At 34.4% G+C, this 22,122-nt stretch overlaps 2 protein-coding genes across 3 annotated transcripts; both read left to right on the top strand.

Moving 5' to 3' along the window:
* The first annotated feature begins 2,762 nt into the window (after nucleotides 1–2,762).
* Nucleotides 2,763–14,322, top strand: LOC120079823 (ALBINO3-like protein 2, chloroplastic). The gene is made up of 14 exons (XM_039034237.1): nucleotides 2,763–3,298; nucleotides 3,921–4,027; nucleotides 5,745–5,872; nucleotides 7,508–7,579; nucleotides 7,968–8,069; nucleotides 8,611–8,670; nucleotides 8,792–8,857; nucleotides 10,688–10,735; nucleotides 11,075–11,251; nucleotides 11,351–11,406; nucleotides 11,540–11,657; nucleotides 12,916–13,005; nucleotides 13,536–13,645; nucleotides 13,786–14,322. Exons 1-14 carry the CDS (start codon nucleotides 2,856–2,858, stop codon nucleotides 13,940–13,942), a joined length of 1,734 nt encoding a protein of 577 aa, XP_038890165.1. The 5' UTR covers nucleotides 2,763–2,855; the 3' UTR covers nucleotides 13,943–14,322.
* Nucleotides 14,323–17,758: 3,436 nt separating this feature from the next.
* Nucleotides 17,759–20,762, top strand: LOC120079433 (mitotic-spindle organizing protein 1B). 2 transcript variants are annotated; one of them, XM_039033608.1, is made up of 3 exons: nucleotides 17,767–17,916; nucleotides 18,799–18,852; nucleotides 20,225–20,762. In XM_039033608.1, exon 3 carries the CDS (start codon nucleotides 20,234–20,236, stop codon nucleotides 20,447–20,449), a length of 216 nt encoding a protein of 71 aa, XP_038889536.1. In that variant the 5' UTR covers nucleotides 17,767–17,916; nucleotides 18,799–18,852; nucleotides 20,225–20,233; the 3' UTR covers nucleotides 20,450–20,762. The 2 variants fall into 2 exon arrangements, with proteins under 2 accessions (XP_038889535.1, XP_038889536.1); XM_039033607.1 differs by lacking the exon at nucleotides 18,799–18,852 and having other exon boundaries at nucleotides 17,759–17,916.
* Nucleotides 20,763–22,122: the final 1,360 nt, after the last annotated feature.

Below are 22,122 nucleotides of genomic sequence, written 5' to 3'. Positions count from 1 at the left end.
CTACAATCTATTAGTCCCTACTCCCCCAATTGACATAGTCGACGGTGAAGATATAAGTTTCTTTTTAGAAGGCAGTGAGGCATCCCAGATGTCGTTATTTGTATCAGTTACACCTTGTGAAAGTCATGGTGTACACCAGAGCAATTCAACCAATCAACCCAATCCAATTCATACCATGTCTTCATTTGATGATCATATTGAGCCATGTAACTTGAGAGATGACCGAAGTGAAGTTTGGTTTGGTCGGAATAGTGAACCCAAATGTACTTCATGATTCAATACTGAATATGGGATATGGACAATCTTCAGGTCTACAAACTTCTCAAAACCTAACATCCATGTTCCAACCCCACATGCTCCCGTTCCACTGCTTGTGATGCCTTCGATTCTAATGCATTCTATCGTTCCTATCGAACCATTTGTTGATATACCCAGACCATCAAATGGCCCATCATATGAAAACTTCATCACAATACCTCATGATTGTCGGAATGACAAGGATATATAAAGGTCGGTCAAATTTTCTTTTTGAAATATGACTTGTCAGTTAAATTATCGATGCTTACAATAAGAAATAACTTTGACTACCGTGTAAAAAGTCAACAAAGAGCTTGCTAACTATTTGGTGTTTGGTGGAGGAATGCAAGTGGTGGGTCCGTGCAAAAAAAATGAAAGAAAGTGATTCCTTCAAAGTGACGAAATATCCCAACGAACATACATGTTCTCTTGAAATGAGAACTGGTAATCATCGACAAGTAAAAAGTTGGATTATTGGACACTTAATAAAGTCCAAATACAAACAAGCTGGCCGAACCTACCGCCCAAGGGTTATAATTGAGGACGTCCGACGAGAATATAGAGTGAACATTACCTACGGACGGGCTTATCACACTAGAGAGTATGAATTGGTATATGCACGAGGGTTGCCAGAAGGATCATTTTGGTGTATGTAAGGATATTCCCTGATGCATTTCATGCCCTGTGTATATACTATATTCGGAACAATTTGGTGGACAAATTCAAGAATAAGGACATAATCCCACACTTCTACCTAGCGGCGAAAGCATATAGAATGTCTGACTTTCAGATGTATTGGGCTAAGCTCCATCAATATCCTGGTGTGACGGCCTATCTTGAGGAGGTTGGATTACAACGGTGGGCAAGGGTTTATCAAGTTCATTGTAGGTAAGACAAGATGACGACAAATATAGTAGAATGCTTCAATAGAGTGTTACAAGATGCCTGAGAACTACCAATCACAAAGCTATTAGGGCATATCCGCGAGTGGCTACAAGGTTGGTTCTATATTCGACGTACACAAGCAATGACATGCACAAACATTGTAATTAATTACGCAATGAGTATTCTTAAGGAATCAGAAATGATGTCTAGAACATATCATGTTTCTCCAGTGGATATACATATAATTAATGTGGACGATGGATATTTGAGGGGGTTGGTTGATCTTCGTTCACGAACATGTACGTGTATGGAGCTTAATTGCCTCGAGATCCCATGCTCCCATGCAATATCTGCAGCGACCCTGAGAAACATTAATGTTCAAACATTATGTGCAAAATAGTTTACAGTTGAATGTGTACTTTCTGCTTACGTCGAACCAATCTTCCCAGTCGGACACAGTCAAGAATGGGTTGGAGATGTTGAGATTTTGAACCAATTCTACCATCGCAAAAGGTAGTAAGTGTAGATCGACGTCAAACCGTTAGGATACCTTCAATTGGAGAGGAGCCACGACAAATACACAGATGTACACGATGTGGTTAGAGAGGACATAACAAGAAAACGTGCAGACAAACATTGATAACACCTGATACTGACCCATCTAGACTAAACAATATGAAATTTTTGCTTCGTTTTTCTGTATAACACCAATTATACTATACAATATGTAATTTTAGCACCAATTATACGGTACAAATTTATACTATACAATATGTAATTTTGGCACCAATTATACTGTACAAATTTATACTATACAATATATAATTTGAGCACCAATTATACTGTACAATATGTAATTTTAGCACAAATTTAACGATCGCTTAGTTATTTATTTGTTTAGTTAAATGTATAACACCAATTGTATTTTACAAATTTAGCACAAATTTATCTAAACGATCGTATAACAAAATCTAAACGATCGCATAACAAAATCTAAACGATTGCATAATAAAACCTAAACAATCATTTAACAAAAACTAAACGATCGCATAACAGATATCTCAACGATCGTATAACAAAAACTAAACGATCGCATAATAGTTAGTCAAACGATAGCATAATGGATATTTAAATGATCGCGTAACAGTTAGCTAAATGATCACTTAGTATTCTCTAAACGATCACATAACAAAACATAAATGGTCGTTTAACAAAAACTATACGATCACATAACAGATATCTAAACAATCGCATAATAGATATCTAAACAATCGTATAACAAAAACTAAACGATCGCGTAACAGTTAGCCAACGATCGCATAATGGATATCTAAATGATCGTGTAATATTTAGCGAAACGATCGCTTAGTAATCTCTATCCGATTGCTTAGTAATATCTAAATGCTCGCTTAAAGTATTCGTAAAGATGCAAGTTCACTAAACGGTCTGAAGATTTTTTAAAAACTAAGAGTAATTTTAGAATTTCGCATGGGAAAAAGGTTCGTGCTAGAAAAGTTTTAGTAAAAAAGTTTTTGGGTTTTGGGTCATTTTGTGGTCTGGTGAAGGTGGCCTTAGTCTTTCTAATAGAGTTTTCCATTTTTAGACAATTTAAGCAATTTCTAATAGGGGAGTCGGTATCTCTGGTGGTCGGAGTATGTTCTCTCCGCCGAAAAATGGCAAAGTCGCAGCTCTGTACTCACCTTCGCCGTCTTCGTCCGTCTCGATTTTACTCCAGCGCTTCCCTTTCTTATCCCATGGCCTTTCGACTTCACGAAGCTCACACTCTCCCAAGCCCTCATCATCAATCATTCAGCAGGCCAACCCGTCGCTTTGATCCTCATTTATGCTCCACTGCTGCTCTCACCGCATTCTCCTCTCGGTCATTGTGGACTCGTTCAGACGATGAATCAGAGTTCGAACAAATTGGCCATTTCGGCGTTGAATCAAGCCGCCTTTCTAACGACGACACGGGAATCCATTCTGGGATTCAAGACCTGGAACTTGGAGGAGTTGTCGAGGAAGTCATTGGTGCGGCTGTGGTGGAGGAGTCGATTTTACCCATTCAACAACTGACTTCGATACTGGATGGGTTCCATCAGTATACCGGTATGCCCTGGTGAGCATTTCAATGCTTCTCATATGATTCTGGAGGAAAATTGAGAGCAGTGTTCGGCGCATATGGATTTTGATCTTTTCTATTTCGAATTTGAACACTTTGAATCGTGTTTTGTCCATAGTGTCTTTCTTTTATTTGATATGGGTATGTCATGGAGAAATTGACGAGCTCTGTCTTTGATGTGGTGAACGTTTCAGTATAATGTTGCATTTTCTTAATGGCAGTTGAGCTGCTATGCTCGCTTTGGTATTTCCAACTCCATGTTATGTGTACTTAATTGTTGTTAGCTTTGTTATAATTTAGTTAGTTTGGTTAATCTCTTGCTAATCAGTTATTCTAGACCTTTTGTTATGTAAGTGGCCGAGTAGTTTTCTGTTACTTCTCTCAAGCTTATCTATTTAAGAGAGCATCTATCCTTGTATTGTCATGGATAACAATAAAATACTATTCCCATTATATTGTTATACTCCGCATGTAAGCTTGAGTTAGAAACAAAAATTTTTAATGTTCCCGTAGTCTACGAGTTTGATCTTTTAGGGGTGTGGAAAGATCGTGGACGGTGGTTTGTAGTAAGATTGATAGCTTCAATTTTAATTTACTTCGCTGATCCTTTTAATTTCAGGTGGGCAGTTATTGCTTCATCAACTTTAGCTCTCAGATTTACGTTGCTGCCCTTACTCATTGTTCAACTCAACAAGTTGAAAAGGATTGGAGAATTGTTTCCGAAGTGTAAGTTTCCAAAGTAACGAATGGATTTATTTCTCTTTACTGCCCGACTCATTACAGCTTTTGTCTTGGGTTGTTGTGATTATGTAAAAAGAATTAATAAATCACACAACTATTTAACGTAACCACATCTTTATCCTCTCTTTATAACAAACGAGTATTTCTTTCCAACAAAAGAAAGAACCAACTAAAGGCTAAGGTGAAGAAACATATCTTACTGAAGGAAGCACTTGCATACTAGAAACAGAAAACCCATCCAGTCGAGTTTTATGAGAAACTACCATGATTAGGATTACAAAAGGATTGTGGAGAGTACACTTCTCCAATTAGAGTCTGTGACCCCCTACAAAAGAAATGAAAAGATTTTTATCATTAAAAGGCCTTGCAATCTTTCCCAATGAGAACCTTTCCCTTCCTTATCCCCCATCGAGATGACATCCCTCATCACTTCTCAATGGTCTTACAAACTGCACCGAGTAGTGTTAAACAGGGACAAGAAATAAATTGGAATGCCACTCAAGACAGATTATGCAAGGGTAAGCCTTCCACCTCTTTAAAAAGGACCCTTTCTCCAATAAGGAAGACTCTAACCTTACTGATGACAAAAACAAATGAAAAAGAATTGGTTTAGCTTAGGATTATGGCCTAGAGGAAAACCGAAATATGAAGAAGGAAAGGCCCCACCTCTTCTATTTCTCTCTCCCTAAATTTCCCATAATAAAGCACACATCTCTGCAAACGACAAGTACTAACCTTTCCTCTAAGAAGGCGGATTGAGGAGAAACTCACCGATCGTGTCTCTGATACCCCTCTGGTGAGCGGTGCAAACCCAAACTCTTGAAAGAAATGACTCTACATGGATCTCCTAAACTCACGGCTCCAAAGTGTTCCAGGTCTTCCTCCGCCTTCCGACAAAGAATACAACAGAAAGGACCCACTGATGAGGGCAACATCCTCAAGAGCCGATCTTTAACCCCACCTGCAAACTAATCAATTATACTTACTACCTAACATCCTATGCTATAAGGATCCGGGCTCACGGGGAAAATGCCACAACCACTTAGCCAACATGCCTTTTTTCCATCTTAGAAACTTGCAGATGAAAGTTTCATTTAGCGAGCTATCCAGGATCTTTCTCTCATAGAACTTAGTGAAATCTCTCCTAAGATCCTCCTGAATATGCTCCCAAATATCTTGGAAAAACAGTCTCTTTTAAGCAAAGAAATTTCCCCTGCCAGCAAGTCTTGACTAGAAAATCCAGAAAGCCTTCAATCACATCCGCTCACTTCCTAATAAATTTATTTGTGACCTAATAAATTTGGCTGCTTGATCGTGGAAGAAGTATAGTCTCATCTGCCACTTTGAGAGAGACAGGAAATATTTTTAGTGGGCTAAAAATCTCTTGGGAAGTGTGTTTAATGGGTAGGTTCATGCCTTTCCTTGGGCATCACTTATGAAAGCTTAAGGTTTAAATTAATATAATTATTATTTTGGGGTTCTTTGCCAGAGTTTAGGGGTATAAATTGATGTTTTTCCTTAATTGTATAATTTGTTGACCAATTTAAAGATATATATATACAAAAAATTTAATTGCATATAGTTAAATTGTTATTATATTAAAATAATCACAATACTATATTACCACCTCATTTATGGGTCAATGAAATTCACTTGTTTAACTCAATTACTTTAGTTTGACTTTTATTTGCATTTCTCAAAGTGCCACCTCCACTGCCACCACCTCTATCGGGACGGAGTTACATGGACCAAATTTCTCTTTTCCGAAAGGAAAGAAAGGCAATTGGATGCCCCTCATTTCTGTGGTTCGTTGCATACTTTTCTATTCAGGTGATTCTAATCTAATTAGAAACTATATTATTTTTGGAAAGATGTTCTGTTTTCTCATGTCTGAGTTCCATCAAAGTTTTATTTTGAACTATTTTTCTTTTGTCTTTGTAAATGATAATCATCCAATGTCTATTTTGTCTAGAAGTTCCAACAATATTTGAAAACTTCATGATCTTTCTAATAGGCCTGAGCCAAGTTACCTTTATTTATCAACAGCAAGGGAGTATTCGAGAGCTCCCTACCTTTCCTCTAAATCTCATAAGAGAGATTGCTACTCACAAAATCATTCCTACCTTTCCCATGGCCTCAATGGCCTTACAAATACTCTCCTCCTCTCTTGTGGCCCCCGCCCCACATCTATTTTATTACACTTTATCTTTCTCATTACCTAGCCTCTCCTTGGTCTTCCTTCGGCGTTCATATACTTTCGTTACTCAGGGTCTATCACTTTCTTGACTAGCGTGAGAGAAGGTTAGTCAAGGGTAGTCCCTCTTCAATTGAAATACTCAAGAAAGTATCAAGAACGTTTGTTTTTCTGTATAAAGATTATGGCATCGTAAAATTTGCTTAAAATAAAAATTTCAAGGAAAAAATGGATAATTATAATAATCTTGGCTTCTCCGATAGCTTTTTTGTAAGTGCAGTAATGATGGTAGGTATTCTTCTTATTTTGCATGGCCTCGTCCCTTGCTTTCCCACTATTTTCCTTGATTGGGAAGGTACAAATTCCTAAGAAGGTTAGTTTTTGCCTAGAAGGTCTTCCATGTGAGGACTAACACTATTGACCATATCTAGAAATTCTCTTTTGTTTTTCTCGGGCTGTGATGATCCAACCTATGTAAGGGCTCAAAAAGGTTGGAGTATGTTTTCTGGGGGTTTTAGCTTGCTTAGATGATTTGGGATAGCTTCTTGGGAACTTTTGGTGTTCGGATCATAGCAGGCTGTGGTGGGATATGAATTGATGGATGTGGTTATTCCATCTTCCCTTTTGAGATAGGGCGCAACGCTGGCATGCTGGTCTCTTTGCTGTTCTTTCAAGTATTCGGCTGGAGCAAATAGGAGCATCTTGAGGAGCTAAATGAGGAGAGACTGGAGAGGATGTCTTGGTGGAGATTTGGGCTTGGTTAGGCTTAATCTACAATTTGGCCTTCGTTTTTTGTTTTTCTCACCAAGGTTTCTAGTGATTATCCTTTATTTCCATTTTTTTAAAAAAAATAGGTCTTGTTTCCTGTAATTGTGTAGTTTGATAGTTTTTGCTCTTTGTTCACTAGGATCCTTTTGTTCCTTTTTCATATTCCCTTGCATGTTCTATTGTCTGCTTCAATGAAATCTGGCTTTCTAGAGGGAGAGAGAAGGGGGGGTGGGGAACTTATCTCAAGCTTGAATTTGGTTTTCCATATAAACCCATCAGGAGCACGATCTGTTCTTTAATTAAATGACAATATTCTGAACCATAAATTATGGAATTATCAGAGTTTCTAAGTTTCACATTATCTTTTGTTATTTTTATTTAAGTTTACTCAACCATTCCATGCAAGCACATATATTATGAAGACTATTTTCATGTTGTTGCTGTTTAGCTCTTCTGATGAAAGTCTTTGCCCTTTTCTTTTTTCTTTCCAAACCTACGTGCAGGTCCCATGCTTTCTATTGTGGATGGTTACTATCCGCAAAATGTCACTTGATCACCATCCAGGATTTGACTGTGTAAGGCTGATTTGTTAAATACGGGTAAAAAAACCCAATTAAGTCTTACACAATACACTTAGGAGACTGAAAAAGTTATCTTTCTCATTTTACCACTTGAAAAGTGCAATCAAGGGCATGGATGGGTTGGGCTTTGTAGTTTGATGTATTTAGCTCGTCATCCTATCATACTAGATGCCTTCTGGAATTCCTTTCATTTCTGAGCTTTGATATGATCAACAAGCTGCCGTAGTTGCATTATTTTCATTTTTTTTTAATTTCTTGGATCTGAAGTTGGAAATAGTTAAGGGTTAAGTTTTATTTCTTGTATTCTTTCCTTTTTTCTCAATGAAAATTGATCTTCTTATAAGAAAAAAAAAGGGTTAAGTTTGTGGTGTATTAATTGCAGGGTGGAGCTTTATGGTTCCAAAATCTGACAGAGTATCCACATGGAGTTTTCGGCCCCATATTTCCGTTTCTAATTGCCAGCTTGCACTTTATTAATGTTCAGGTATTTCAACTTTTTCTTGTTTTCAAGCAAAAACACATTTCTTTGAATAGGGTGGTAAGTTAGGTGCTTCTGATCTAGCTTGAGTGTTTGTGTTTATGAGGCATGTGAAGATTACCCGGTGGTATTGGTAAGGGTTCAAGAGGCAATGCGACCTAAGGTTTTTAGAACGGTTGCTGTGCCGGGTATGCGAATGTTTGAAAAGGAAAAAATGGAAGGGCATTTGAAGAGAAGATAACAGAAACTTCCAATTGAGTTTTGTGGCATTATGTGGTCTTCAATTACAAACATGCATGAACTTTCATCAGTCATCAGCAGAATGTGTGAAATTCTTGTTTTTCTTCATTCTTCACTTGCCTACACATTATTGCTTGTCATGAAAGCAACTATGTTGTTTTGACTTATTGTTGCCATATAGTACAATTTTTTGGGGCAATATAAATTTTCTGGTTTTTCAAATCTCGCCAAAGAAGCATCCACATTTTCAGTTTTCATTGTTAACAGGTATGTGTTCATTCCTTATTTCTTTATTTCTTTTGCTCAGGTGTCTTTCAGAAAATCATCATTGAAAAAAGCAACTGGCATATTTGGCATTTTAGCAGAAGTAAGTGTTTAAGATGTTCTTAATGTTGACAGAATTGTACTCTATAACACATGCTTATATTTTTGTTCCATTGGTTTAGATATATTTTAGACTGATAAATATATTTTCTATTTCTCTGCAGTACTACAAACTCTATTTGAATCTACTGACTGTGCCACTGTTTTTTATTAGTTACTGTATTCCTCAGGTAATTCTGTTCATGATTACTTTTCGAAGTGGCATTTTTAAATTTTGTATAAGACTTCACCATTCTTGTAGAATTTAATGGAAGCATTTTTTACTTTATTCTTATTCTTATTTTTAATTTTTAATTTTTTATAGAACTTTTTATGAAAAAGAAGAAAAGAGAGACTAGTGCTCAAAGGATACAAACTCTTAAAGGAGTAACAAGGAAAAACATAGAGTCATATAAAGATTCCACAAACCATAACAAATGATATTCTCAAAAACTTAACAAAGAACTAATACATTAACATCATGCAAGAGTATGAACGTTGAGTTGCCCATAGAAGTTGGAGTAAATGTCTGAAAGTTCCAACAAGTGTTGCTGAAAAATCGCAATCTTCCGTTTGAGGAATTTTATTTGTCAAAGAAGCTTCTCCTTTTGAATTCGAACCCATTCTTTGTCAAGCTGAGCTATCCATGCCGACAAAATATCACTAGGTACCATATTAGGATCGATAAGAAATGTTGAAAATAAAACTCAAAGAGAGCCCTTGAAGATAAATTCTCACTATGGAGAGGAGAAAAGCCAAAAAATTCTTGAACTTCCAAAAAAAGATCCAAATCATAGATGTCGCATATGTTTTTGTTTTTGTTTTGTTTTTTATTAAACAAGAAATGAAGAAATGAAAAGCTCAAAAGGTATCTTGACAAGGGAGATAACGAGACAAGAAAAAAAAATAATAGCAATTACATGGGAAAAATAAAGGCATCCAAATTTAAACATATGTATGAAAGAAAAATCAGCAAAAGGCTTAGAAAGAGACCACCATGAGGATGCTGTAAACGTGCAGACTCGAACCGATCAAACCAAGGGCTATAATTGTCTTCATAAATCCTTTGATTGTTTTCCATCCTCAATTCTAACGTCAATTAAGCATTGCCTACCAAGACTTCTATATCTTTTTAAGGAGCATTTGAGGCTTTCTTATTACATCATGTACTTTGTTTCAACTCTTATTGCTGCGCTGGAACAATATTCAATTTTTGATTGACAGTGTCAATTGATTCGTTATTTTTTTTTTAAAAAAACTGTATGTAACATGTCTGAAGTTTGTTTGTTTGTTTGTTTGTTTTTTTTTTTGATAAAAAAGAGATAATACATTCATACAAAAACCGTGCTAAAAAATGGGAGATGATATATCCTTACTATGCCACTGAGTCACAAAAAGGCTTTTGTTTTCAACAAGAAATGAACCACTTATTGATATAATAAAAAGGAGTAAATTACGTTTTTGATCCATAAGGTTTGGGAAATATGTCAATTTCATCCCTAGGTTTCAAAATTGTGCAATTTTACCCTACAAATGTTATTTTGTTTGATGACCATTGTGCTCATGCAGGAGCAATTAGTATTTCTAATATTGTTTTTGTTATGTTCTGTTTTTTTGATGAAGAAATAAAAAATAATTCATTAAAGTGAGTCAGGACTAAAGAATACTAAACTAGAATTTAGTGGGATTGACTAGAGTTCAATCCCTAGAGAAAGGAACGAACTGACCAATTAACCCGAATTGAATTTAAGTTAACCTCTTCTCTGTGTTTTTTCTTTAATGATTGACTAATTTATCCTAATGGTATTATGTCACAACTTAGATGAGCTGCCCTATCTGTTTAGTTTTTCTTTGCTCAAATGTGCCTTCTTTTACCTTATCTGACAGATCTTATTACGATCATTCTGGTTGTTTCTTCTCAACCTTTGTTGCCAATAATAATGACATCTTGCCCTTGCCCATTTGGTCTAGAGTATGAATTTACTGAATCTGGTTTTTTCCCCTTATTATTTATTTTACAGGGTAGTCTAGTCTATTGGGTTACAAATAGTTCGTTCACTGCAATTCAGGTGAGGTCTTTGCTTAGCTTTTCCTTGACGAAGGACCAAAAATTTACCACTTTTTTTGAATGAATACTTTGACCGATTGTTGTGTGGACATACTTTCAGTTTTGCAGTGATCTTTTAGTTATTTCTTGCGAGCAAATCTTTTCCCTTTATTTCTAATTCCTTTGTGTTGTCTGTTGACCTCCCACTCCCAGTTATTAAAAAAAAAAAGAAAAAAAAAAAAAAGAAAAGAAGCAATTAGGGGTTTTTAGTAACAAGCTTCTTCTCAATTATTGTAGTTTTTTAAACTTTTTGGTTTAGTTTGCATATTTTGAGAAGCTTATTTTTATATCAACCTTGCAGCAATTAACCCTCCAGCATCCTGCTGTCCGCAGTAAATTGGGATTGCCTTCCAAGGAAGTTCCTGTGGGCACTGCAACTCTCGGAGAAACCAATAATCCAGGAAAAATACCATTGGATTTGCCCACCAAGTGGAAAAAAATTTCTGTAGAGAAGCTGTCTCCTAAGGAATTGCTTGCTGTAAATTATGCTGAGCTTAATTTTCTTTTTGTGTTGGTTCAAGTTAGTGTAAATGTGTAATGCAAACGTTTTCAGATAGCTAATGATTAAACTTGACAGCTTTCTGTCCAACTCCTATCAAAAGGGCAAAAGGAAAGGGCTATTCCTTTACTGCGGTAAGCTCTCTATTCTTCTCTCAGATGTCAGTATCATGTATATGTTCTATATGGGTTTCTTTGGCGAGTGATTTTGGCTAAATTGCAGTGGAAGAAAAAAAGGGCTACACACACGACTTATTTAATATTTTAGACAGGCACTTAACAAGGAGCCTGAGTATGTTCGAGCTTTGATTGTCATGGGACAAACTCTGTTACAAAATGGGCAACCTGCAGAGGCTACTGCATACTTAGAGCGTGCAATTTCCAAGGTCTGTCCCAATGTTGGATTTTCTTTTTCATTATTAGTGTATGAATTATCTTGCTGGTGCATAACAATGATATGTCGACTATTATTTCAGTTTCAGATAACAGTATATCTATATGGTCATCTCCAGAATTGAGTAAAACTGCCCGTTTTCATTGAATTGGTAAAGGTTTAAAACCCAATTTAAGAATAAAGCTAATAAACAAGACAGGAAAGAACCCAGTAGTAGCCAATTAGCAAGAAAAGAAAGGAAAAGAAAGGTAAGGGCATTTTACACAAGAACGGGAGAAATTATGTGCATAAGTAATTTAAAAAACAAGAAAAAGGGGTCTCAGTTAAGGTCATGGGCCAAGCGAGCTTTTCAATAATCTCCCTCCTGATTGAATGTAGCTATGATCGTGTGATTCTTCACTTTTCTAAATATATCCGTATATCCTTGGTGAGAATAGTGTCATTTTGTAGTGGAAGGAAAAAGGACCCACAATTTGACAAATTCTAAGCCTAGACATATCTTCAACTCTTATTGCTAACGAAGTGATTGAGGATTATAGAGTTAGAAAGAAAGGTGTGGTTTTCATGATTGATTTTGAAAAAGCTTATGATGATGTAGACTGGAATATTTTGGACAAGGTGTTGGCAAAGGAGGGTTTTGGTTATAAATTGCGAGTGTGGAAGTGGGTATGAGGAACATGAGTTTTTCCTTCCTTATTAACGGTAGTTCAAGGGGTAAAATGGTGGCCATGAGAGGGAACAATTAGTGGTCTCTAACTTGTACATCATTTTTGGGCATAACTAATTGTTCCTTCATCGCGTTACCAAGTTTTCCCAGACAAAGGATCAACATCTAATGATTAACCAGACTTTTGAGCTCTCCCAATCGTTATCAAAGAAGATTTTGGTATTGTTTTTTTGTTGTTTTCTTGAGTACAAACCTTCTAATCGAGCTATTTTTAGGTATCCCCAAGATCTGAAAAACACTCTGTATATTCTCTTTAATGAGATTAGACTTACATAATTAAATACGAAATAGACATCAAATGTAGAATGATTGAGGTAGAAAAGTCTCCAATAGGTATTTAATATTGTACTTTATTAATAGGTACATTTTCCTTACCCATATGCCGATCAGCTATCTTACTATCATCTTGCATCATCTCTTATGTCTCTGAACAAGAGGTTTTGAACGTATTTTAGATATTTCTGATGCTCATTTTTTTTGCTTATTTCTTATTTTGCTAAAACAATAATTATTTCTTATTCAGCTATTTCTTTCCGGGCATCCCACGGAAGTTGAGGGGGTAGATCTTCTAATTCTTGCTTCCCAATGGGCAGGTGTTGCCAGTATAAGGCAGGTGAGAATTGTCCGTGTTTTATTTATTTACCTTATGCCTATCAACAAGGAGATCAAGGTAGATTGAATCAAATCTGTTTATTAGAAACTTTTTTCCCACTCATCAACTATGACATGTTAGAGAGAATTTAAACATGGCTAGGATGGACATCATTACATAATGTGCTCGAAATTAAAATTACCTGGTGAGGGAGTTATAAAATTGTCCCAAAAGCTGTACCTATGATATTGATCTAGTTCTCTTTCTATTTCATTTTCAATTACTTGTGGCTTTGTATAATTTGATTGCATCCCAGACATTAATAGACATTTTAATTTTGAAGTTAAATCCACGATTTCTTCCAGTTGATCTGGGAAATAACGCTCGATGAAGTTGATACTCATGTTAGCCCTTGCAATTTGTCATCGCGTCAATTTTTTTCCTGGATTAATTTGGGAGTATATCCATCTTAGATATTTTTTGAAGCTCAAGTTATGACTCAATTTATGTTCTACAAGTAACTACGTTTCTTTTCATTATTGTCATGTCAGGGAAAAATGGTAGAAGGCATTGCTCATCTGGAAAGAATTGCAAATATGAAAGAGCCAGAAGAACCAAAGAGCAAAGCTCATTATTATGACGGATTGGTTCTGCTTGCAAGGTCTCAACCCTACCAGTGATTATATTCATCTTTCACTTACCCACTCCCCTTCCTAAGGGGGAAAATGATTTTAGAAAAGATTTCACATTCCCTTCCCTGAACATGAAAATTCTCTAAAATCTTATTTCTCATCGTTACAGTGCTCTATACAATGAAGGTCGTAAGGCTGAAGCTACAAAATACTTACAGTCAGCTGCAGCTTATAATCCTGCCTACAAAGAATACTTGGATCAGTGTGAGGAGGACAATGATAAATTAGTCGGCGATCTTGTCAGCAGCAGGAGAGGAGATTATTGATTCGCTTCCTTTCGAAACGAGGCTGACTTCTTGTCTTTGATGTTATTTATAAATAACCCAACAGAGCAAATCCACAGTTTTCGCAGATCTATTCGGCTGGTTTTTGGTTCATTTCAAGGATAGTTTGGACAAGGAGTTTCAACAGAGCAAATATCTCAAAAAATGGATAAACACTGAAGCTGATGACATTATATCTCTCACATTCAATTGATTAGGTAAATTCCCTGTAGTTTACTTTTCGGTTCAAGTTAAATATTGATTGGACTAGGGATATAGTTTGAATGAAATAAAGGTCATTGAGCATTGCGAATGTCATCATTGAAAACAATATGTTTTAATGTTATATTCTTATTAAAGTTATATTTTTTTCCCCAAAAAAACATTAGTTATATTCTTATTAAAGTTTTAGATGAGATGTAATTTACAATTGTGAAAATGTATGGTGCATTTTCAGTTTGAACTTTTGTGCTGCTTTTTTTTGTGTAGTTTAAGCATCAGAAGGATGAGATTGGATATTCGTTTGTGAATTATCTATCCTTGAATTAGGTTTATTAGTTCAGTGTTTATTTAATCCCTTCATGTTACTCCTACCAAGCAAGCCACATGCTAGATATGGGCATCCCAATTCGATTGAATGGGATGCAGTTTTTCATTAAATCTGGAACATTGAAATTTGAATTAAATCACACATTGCAATGTATTAAGCCTTTTAATTTCGATAAGAGATTGTTCTAAAAGATTAGCGATATAATTAGGAAGACGTTTATAACATCGGACCTAGATTATATTTTATTCGGAGGGTTGTGTGGGATCATTAAGCAATAGTGTTTTACAAGATGGAAATGAGTGCCGATATCAATTAAGACTGAGCTTTGCTTGGATTAGCTTGAAGACTGTTATTTGTTTTGTTTTGTTTTTAATTACTTTTTAGGCTAAACTAGATAAAATAACACTGATTTTACGTTGATTTGATCATTTCAAAAATTTTGTTTACCTCCTAATTTAATTTTTCCATGTGCAAAAAAATATTTTTGCCAGTTTGAGCATGTATTCTTCATCTCTTACATACTCTACTCTCCCTCAAAGTTTTTCAAACTCGAAGTATCTTTCAATGCTTTCATCCTCATTTGTCCGTAAGTTGATAGAATAAGATTGCTTTGACATCTAGATCTACTTTCCTCTTTCCTCTCTGAGTGTGATGTCATTTTGATTTCAAACTTTCACCCTCAACCCCTAATCGTTTTCCTGTATTTTTTTATAGAGACCATCGTAAATATAGACATTAGACCCAAAATATTAGTACATAAATTGCAAATATGATCAAATTTAAATAGTCTATCAGTGATAGATCATATTATTAGTAGGAGTTTATCAGTGAGAGACCATATCACTGATAAGAGTAGAAAGACTTGTCTATATTTGTAATTTTTTTTAAATGTTGTTATACATTTGGTTATTATTCCTAAAATTACTACCAATTACAATGATCTTAAATGCTATATATATAACAAAAGAATTAATTAGATCAAAAGTGTCAATGATAAGGACAGAAAAAATTGAGATTATTTGAAATCTTAAAGACTAAAATGCTGAGTTTGAAGATTCATAAACCCAAATTCAACTTAAATCAAACCCAAGATACTAAAATATAATTTTTATATTAATATATATATATTTTTAGCTAAATTTTTATAGGTTTAAATTCTATTATGGTCCTTAAACTTTGAATCTTATTCTATTTTTGTCCTTAAACTTTAAAAAACATCAATTCTAATCTTGAACTTTTAAAAAGTGCTTACTTCGGTCCATGCTATTAAGATTTCACTAACACTTAAATGGAAAGGTGATATGACTTGTATGTTCGGATGACTAGGTTACTTAATAAGTTTAGTCACACAATGAAATTTAGGGTTTCAATTTTGAATTAGGTGGTAAAACAATTTTCTATAGAACTCAAAGTTCTTTTGAGTTCAAGATTTTAACATGTTGGTTATTGACATTTTATTTCATCTTCATCTTACTCAATATATGCTCGACGTAATTGTATCTTTAAAGATTTTTATATCATTATATTTGAAGGTAGATTCACGTCATATTTAAGGAGCACGTGCCCCTCAAATTATCTTTTCTTTGCCTAACATGAGTAGATATTATAATATTGGTATTTTGTTGTATTTAATTTAACATAGGCAAAATCTGAGTCGTTGATTAGGGGCCTTTGGTTGACCGCCTTGCTCCTTCATCTTCTCTCTTTGATAGGGTGGACATATATGATAAAATGGACTAAATTAATAGCAAAAGTAGCAAGATTTAAAGCTATTTGTAAATATAGCAAAATCTAAATGAAAAGACTGAAAACTCAACATCACAAATATACAATTTCAATTCAAATAACTAATACAAAATTTGATCCTAAATCAATTTCCTTTCAACTATTTGCATGTTTTATATTTTTTTTTCGTAGTTTTTCCTTTAATGTTCGTCTTTGTTGTTTCATTTAAATATAATCGTTTTTTTTTTATCAATTTCATTTTTTGTAAGTCATAACTTCCATATATGTTTTATTTTATTGAGTTTTTTTCTTTTTAATCAACCTAAGTTTCTTTTTCTTTTTTTGGAAAAATAATAATTTATACCCCTAAACTTTAGGTGTTGTATTAAATTAAATCTCTAACTAATAATTGTATCAATTTAAATCTTAAACTTTTATAAGTATATCGATTTAAACCTTGAACTTTCGTAATTGTATCAATTTAAACCCTCCATTTTGTTTTATTTAGATATATTTATAAAATTTCAGGGTTTAAATTGATAAAATTAAAAGTTTAAGATTAAAATTGATATAAGTAGCAAAAGTTATGGTAAAAAATGAATTTTCCCTAGTTTGCTTTTTAATTCAAGAATAAAGATTAAAAATTTAGGTTTTATTTTTAAGTTTTTAGAAGTGTTTAATATGACTCTAAATGAGTACTTTTATGTCTAATAGTCACTTAATAAATTATTTTTTAAGTTAATTATTTTATTTTATGTAAATTTGAATTAAATTTTATGTCTAATGAATAAAAAACTTCCAATTTATATTTAATAGATTTATGAATGGTAAAACTTTCAAAAGTATAATGACTAAAAATCTCGTTTGGTAATCATTTGGTTTTTTATTTTTGTTCTTAAAAATTAAGTTTATTTCATCTACATTTATGATAAAGTACATTGATTGAATTCTTAGCCAAATTTAAAAAACAAAAACAACTTTGAAAGCTACTTTTTTTTAGTTATCAAAATTTGGCTTGGTTTTTTAAACTATGAGTGAAAAATAGATAACAAAGAAAGAAATTTGGAGGTGGAAGTATTGTCCATAGGCATAATTTTCAAAAACAAAACAAAACAAAAAATAGTTACCAAACGAAACTTAAATTTTTAATATGAATTTCAAAATTTTAAAATGATAAAGTATATCATTTTTGAAAATTTGGCTACATTTCTTACCATGATAAAGTACAATGATTAAATTCTTAGTCAAATTCCAAAAATAAAAATAATTTTTTGAAAAAAAAATTTAGTTTTCAAAATTTGACTTAGTTTTTTAAATTATTAGTGAAAAGTAGATAATAAAAAAAGAAATTTGAAAGTGGAAGTAGTTTTCATAGACATAATTTTCAAAAATAAAAATAAAAAATAAAATAATTATCCAACGACGTAAATTTTTAACATGAATTTCAAAATTTAAAAATTAAACTCGTAATTTAACCATAAAAATATACCACCAACAAAAAAAAGAAGAAAAAAAAAGAAAAAAAAAAAGGAAAAAGAGAGTTTTATTTCATTTGAGCATCATCATCATTTCATTTCAGTCAGTTTCCAGAGTGCGCAACAAACTCATCTCCCTCCCTCTCTTAACTGTTAAGCAGATTCAAACTTCAGCTTAATTCATACATAATAATCACCTCCGCCTCATCCTCCTTCTCTTCAAATTGGTAACATCAAATGCTTCATTTTCGATTTCTTTGATTTTGGTTCTTTTCATACTTTTCTAATAATCAATCATGCTTTTCCATCCATCAAATCGTGTTGTTTTCCCCTGTTTTTCTCTGAATACGCACGCACTAGGGTTTTTTAAAAACATGCTTCTGGTTTGGATTATCAAGCTGATTAGTTTAATGAATATAGTCCCATTTTCGTTTCCCAGTTGTTTTGGTTTTAAATCATTTGTGTACCATCGCTACTCCACAGACTATCGCGATTGAACGAATGAACGAATGAATGGATTTTTGTGAATTTATTTATTATTTATTATTTATTTTCTTTCATTTCATTTCTGGTTTCTGCACCTTTGGATTTCCCTCTAATGGGTTGAGGGAGTGTTAAATGATATAATTAAATTTGCCTTCATCTATTCGTTAAGTTTTTGGATGAATTGGTGATTTAAGATAACGGGATCGTTTGATTTTAGGTTTATGCATAAATCGAATTTTTGGTTACTTTGTTTTTTCAGTTTTTTTTTTCTTCAAATTTTTTTTTGGCCATTTTGTCAAAATGATCTGTATTTGTGTTCATTTTTTATACCATTTCTCTAAACTTTAAGTTATTATTATTTTTTTTTTCAAATTATTGAATTTTGTTTTCGTTGTCTTTTAATTTTTGGGGTCTAAAGTCCAATTTGAAGTATTAAGTTGAGGTGATTTTTCTTTTTAAGCTAATTGAACTTATTAAATGAGAATTTCCGAAAGAATTTGGGCTTTAGACTAGATTGTTTAGTTATGGGGTTTGGAAGGGAAAAAAAAAAAAGCAGCCGCACGCTTTGGTGGGCTATTCAGCGTCTCTCGTTTTTCCCTCTCTCATGGGTTTCGGTTTCGCAGCACTTCCCCCTTTGTTGGATCATATTCTTCAGTGATTTCGTCGCATCTTCGCCGGTTAGTGTGTCGGTAACTTTCCATTGAAGTTTTTGGATATTATTGGCTTCAGATTAAGTTACCCACTCTGTTTTGATCATAGCATCTTGATTGGAAAGTGTTGGATCCGCTGTCCAACAAGATCAAGAGCGTTTTAGTATGTTTTGTTGTGTATTGGGACTTTAGAACCCTTTTGGATTAATTATAGTTGTTGGAAAGTGAGTTTTTAATCCTTATTCTTGGTTTATGAATATGTTGGAACCATTGTTTAAGGTTTGAAGTTGATTTAGATCAAGCCGCAATTTGGGTATTAACGGTGTCATGGGACTAATAGTGTTGGTGTTCTGCATTAGTTCATGTTTCTAAACGTTTTCAGTGTTATAATAAAAGTTTCCGAACTGGCAATTTTGCCCTTATTTTTATAAACCTCTCTTTTAAATGTTTCTTCGGTGATCCCAAATAGAAAATTTATTTTAATTTGAACAAATTGATTCAATGATACTCATGTTTCCTCTAAGCCAAACTGTTTTCTCCTAGTTGATCGGATACTTGTCTTAGAAAATCGGGTTGTTACATCAAACATTGAAATAGAATGGGAAAAGAAAGTATAGGGGAAGGGCTTTGAGCCCTTTTCTATTTTTGATCTTAGAAATCGACTCAATTAGAAGTTCATAATTTGAGCGGCAAGGAAACCAATTTTCCCCAGCCCTATAATTGTAGTTCTGTTTTCACCCTTAGCTAAATTTGTCTTCCCTCCTTGTCTCCTTTCTCAATGGCTATACATTCATTTTTTAGGTGATTGGTGTAATATATATATATATTCTTTTCATTCTTTTGTGTTGATAGCTTAGATGAAATGTGTATTGTGCGTGGGCACGCACACAAAGAGGCTTGATTTTGCTAACGGAATGAGAATATGTCAATAAAAATGAAAATACTAGTAGAAAATGGTAACCATTTATAGTATAGGAAACCTTGCCGTGTTTATATTTTCTGAAACATTGATGTTCTTATTTCTTGATTTGCATATGACTGGATGTGTAATTGGATTATATTTTCTAGTTTGTACATGAATGATTTGACCAAAAAATAAGGAGAGATTGAATGAAAGTTGCCCCTTGCTTTGGCTATTTTAAGCTCTGAGGAGCGTTTTGCCTTTCCCTGTACTGTAGTAATGGAGAAACCACACTAATTTTTACCTGAATGTCTTGAACCTCGTTTCTTTTTTATGTTTTTGAAGATAGTAGGGATTACATGTTGGCCAAGTTTAGTTGATTTTTAGTTTTATCATGGATTGGAATGTTCAAATCCCTGTTTGTACCATTGTTAAAATAATAATAGTAAGAAAAGAAGACTTGAAGCTTGTGAATAATGTAATTTTCTCCTTTATTAGATTCTCTAAATGGATCCAGAGGCTGCACGAACCGCTCGGGAATCACTAGACCTTGCATTTCATATGTCTAACGTACTCGATGCGGGGATTGATCGCCACACTCTCTCTGTCCTCATTGCCCTTTGTGACATGGGTGTGAACCCTGAAGCACTGGCTGCTGTTGTCAAGGAACTACGCCGGGAGCCACCCTCATCGGAGACTGTGGTCTCCAGTAACAAGCCATAAGTTCCCCAAGCAAAGAAACAACTCTGTTCTTGTGATGAAGGTTGCTAAAAAACCACTTTTCTATGTCTTACTTGGATCTTGTGATATATGGCTTTTGGTGTTTAGAATGTTTAAGTGTTCACTCTCTTGTATTCAGCCCTTCTGCGCTACTTTGTTGCTTTACACATTACATATTGGCTGATTTTGTCAAAATAACAGAATGACACACATGGATTATATTTGTCCCACAGATTCCAGATCTGTTGGAATGAGAGTGAGGGAGTATTGTAACAATTATTATTATTATTATGATTATTGAGAAAAGAAAAGAAAATATATGTTTGATATGAAAACAAGATTGTTTTCAAATATAGAAAAATGAACCAAAATATTTATAAATATAGTAGTGATAGACACCGTTAGATATTGATATTGAATGAGTATGCGGATGAGGAAGTCGTTGGGCCAACCACGCTGCCTCGCACCCGAGAGATGGGTGTCGGGGAGGGTGTCACGGATCAAAGATCGTGATAGTCGTGGCAAGACACTAGTGAGTTGGTTAGTCCCAATATACGCTCATTGGGGCGTGTGGGATAGCGAACAAGCGGAGTACGTGCCACAGGCGTGTGCCTACTCTTGAGGGATCTTGATGGATGGGCGCATTACCTTGGCACCACACTGGTCGGGAGCTATTCCCTCTCCTCTGATGAGCCCATGGGAGGGCGAAACCAGTCCAACTCGAGGGTGTTATAGATGGCTTACACTGGTCGGGGACGCCGCATGCGCAATAACTCCGATCTACCAATATATGTCTATTGATGTCTATCAGTATCAATCATTGATAGTTTGTGATATTTTGGTATATTTAAAAACATTTTTGATAATTTGACATTTAAAATAATTTTTGTATGAAAAATGAGAATGAGAACAATATTTTTAATATTGTTTACTTGAACTATATTTTAATCAATTTAGGAACCGAAGGGGTTCTTCCATATTGTTTTATTTTCTGTTATGTTATTCTTGATAAATAAAATGATTACAAGTAAAATATAAAAAGAGGCTAACACTTGGTAGCGCATTCTAGAGGATTGAGTATCCTCTATCAAGAGCTAATTGCTCACCAAATTCTCTATACTCTCCATATATACATTAGTGATAGGAGGCGAATTTTCACTGTCGGATAACCGTGTCCATTTAACCAATCATTCCTCACAGTACAGTCTCCGCCACCACTTAGTAACTCAAAACTCACCGGAGATGTTTGGAGGATGCTGTTGTGGCACCCATAGTTGTTCCTTCAAAGCCATGCGGGCATGGTCCCTTTCCGTCGGTGGCGGTTGTCTTCCATACACAACATTCAATGGAGTAGTGTTTATAGAAATATGAAAAGTAGTATCCATCATTCTCTAACCACGATTACATCATTTCCTTTGAACTTAGGCAAACCTTCCATGAAGTCCATAAATATATCTGATATTGGCAATGGTTGTAATACCCTGCAGGTGACACCACCTTTGTTTTGTTTCTTTGGCAAATTACACATTCCACCACATATTTCTTTACATCCTTCTTCATCCCCTTCCAAAATAGCTCCTCGGTCATGCGCTTATAGCTGTGCGAAAAGTCGGGACAATTTGGACTTTTCCATTTTAATAATTGGGTTGGACATTTTTTTCCTATCATTTTAGCAT

Source organism: Benincasa hispida, chromosome 6 (assembly GCF_009727055.1).
Source record: "Benincasa hispida cultivar B227 chromosome 6, ASM972705v1, whole genome shotgun sequence".
Classification (NCBI taxonomy): domain Eukaryota; kingdom Viridiplantae; phylum Streptophyta; class Magnoliopsida; order Cucurbitales; family Cucurbitaceae; genus Benincasa; species Benincasa hispida.
This window is presented reverse-complemented; position numbering and strand designations above follow the sequence as displayed.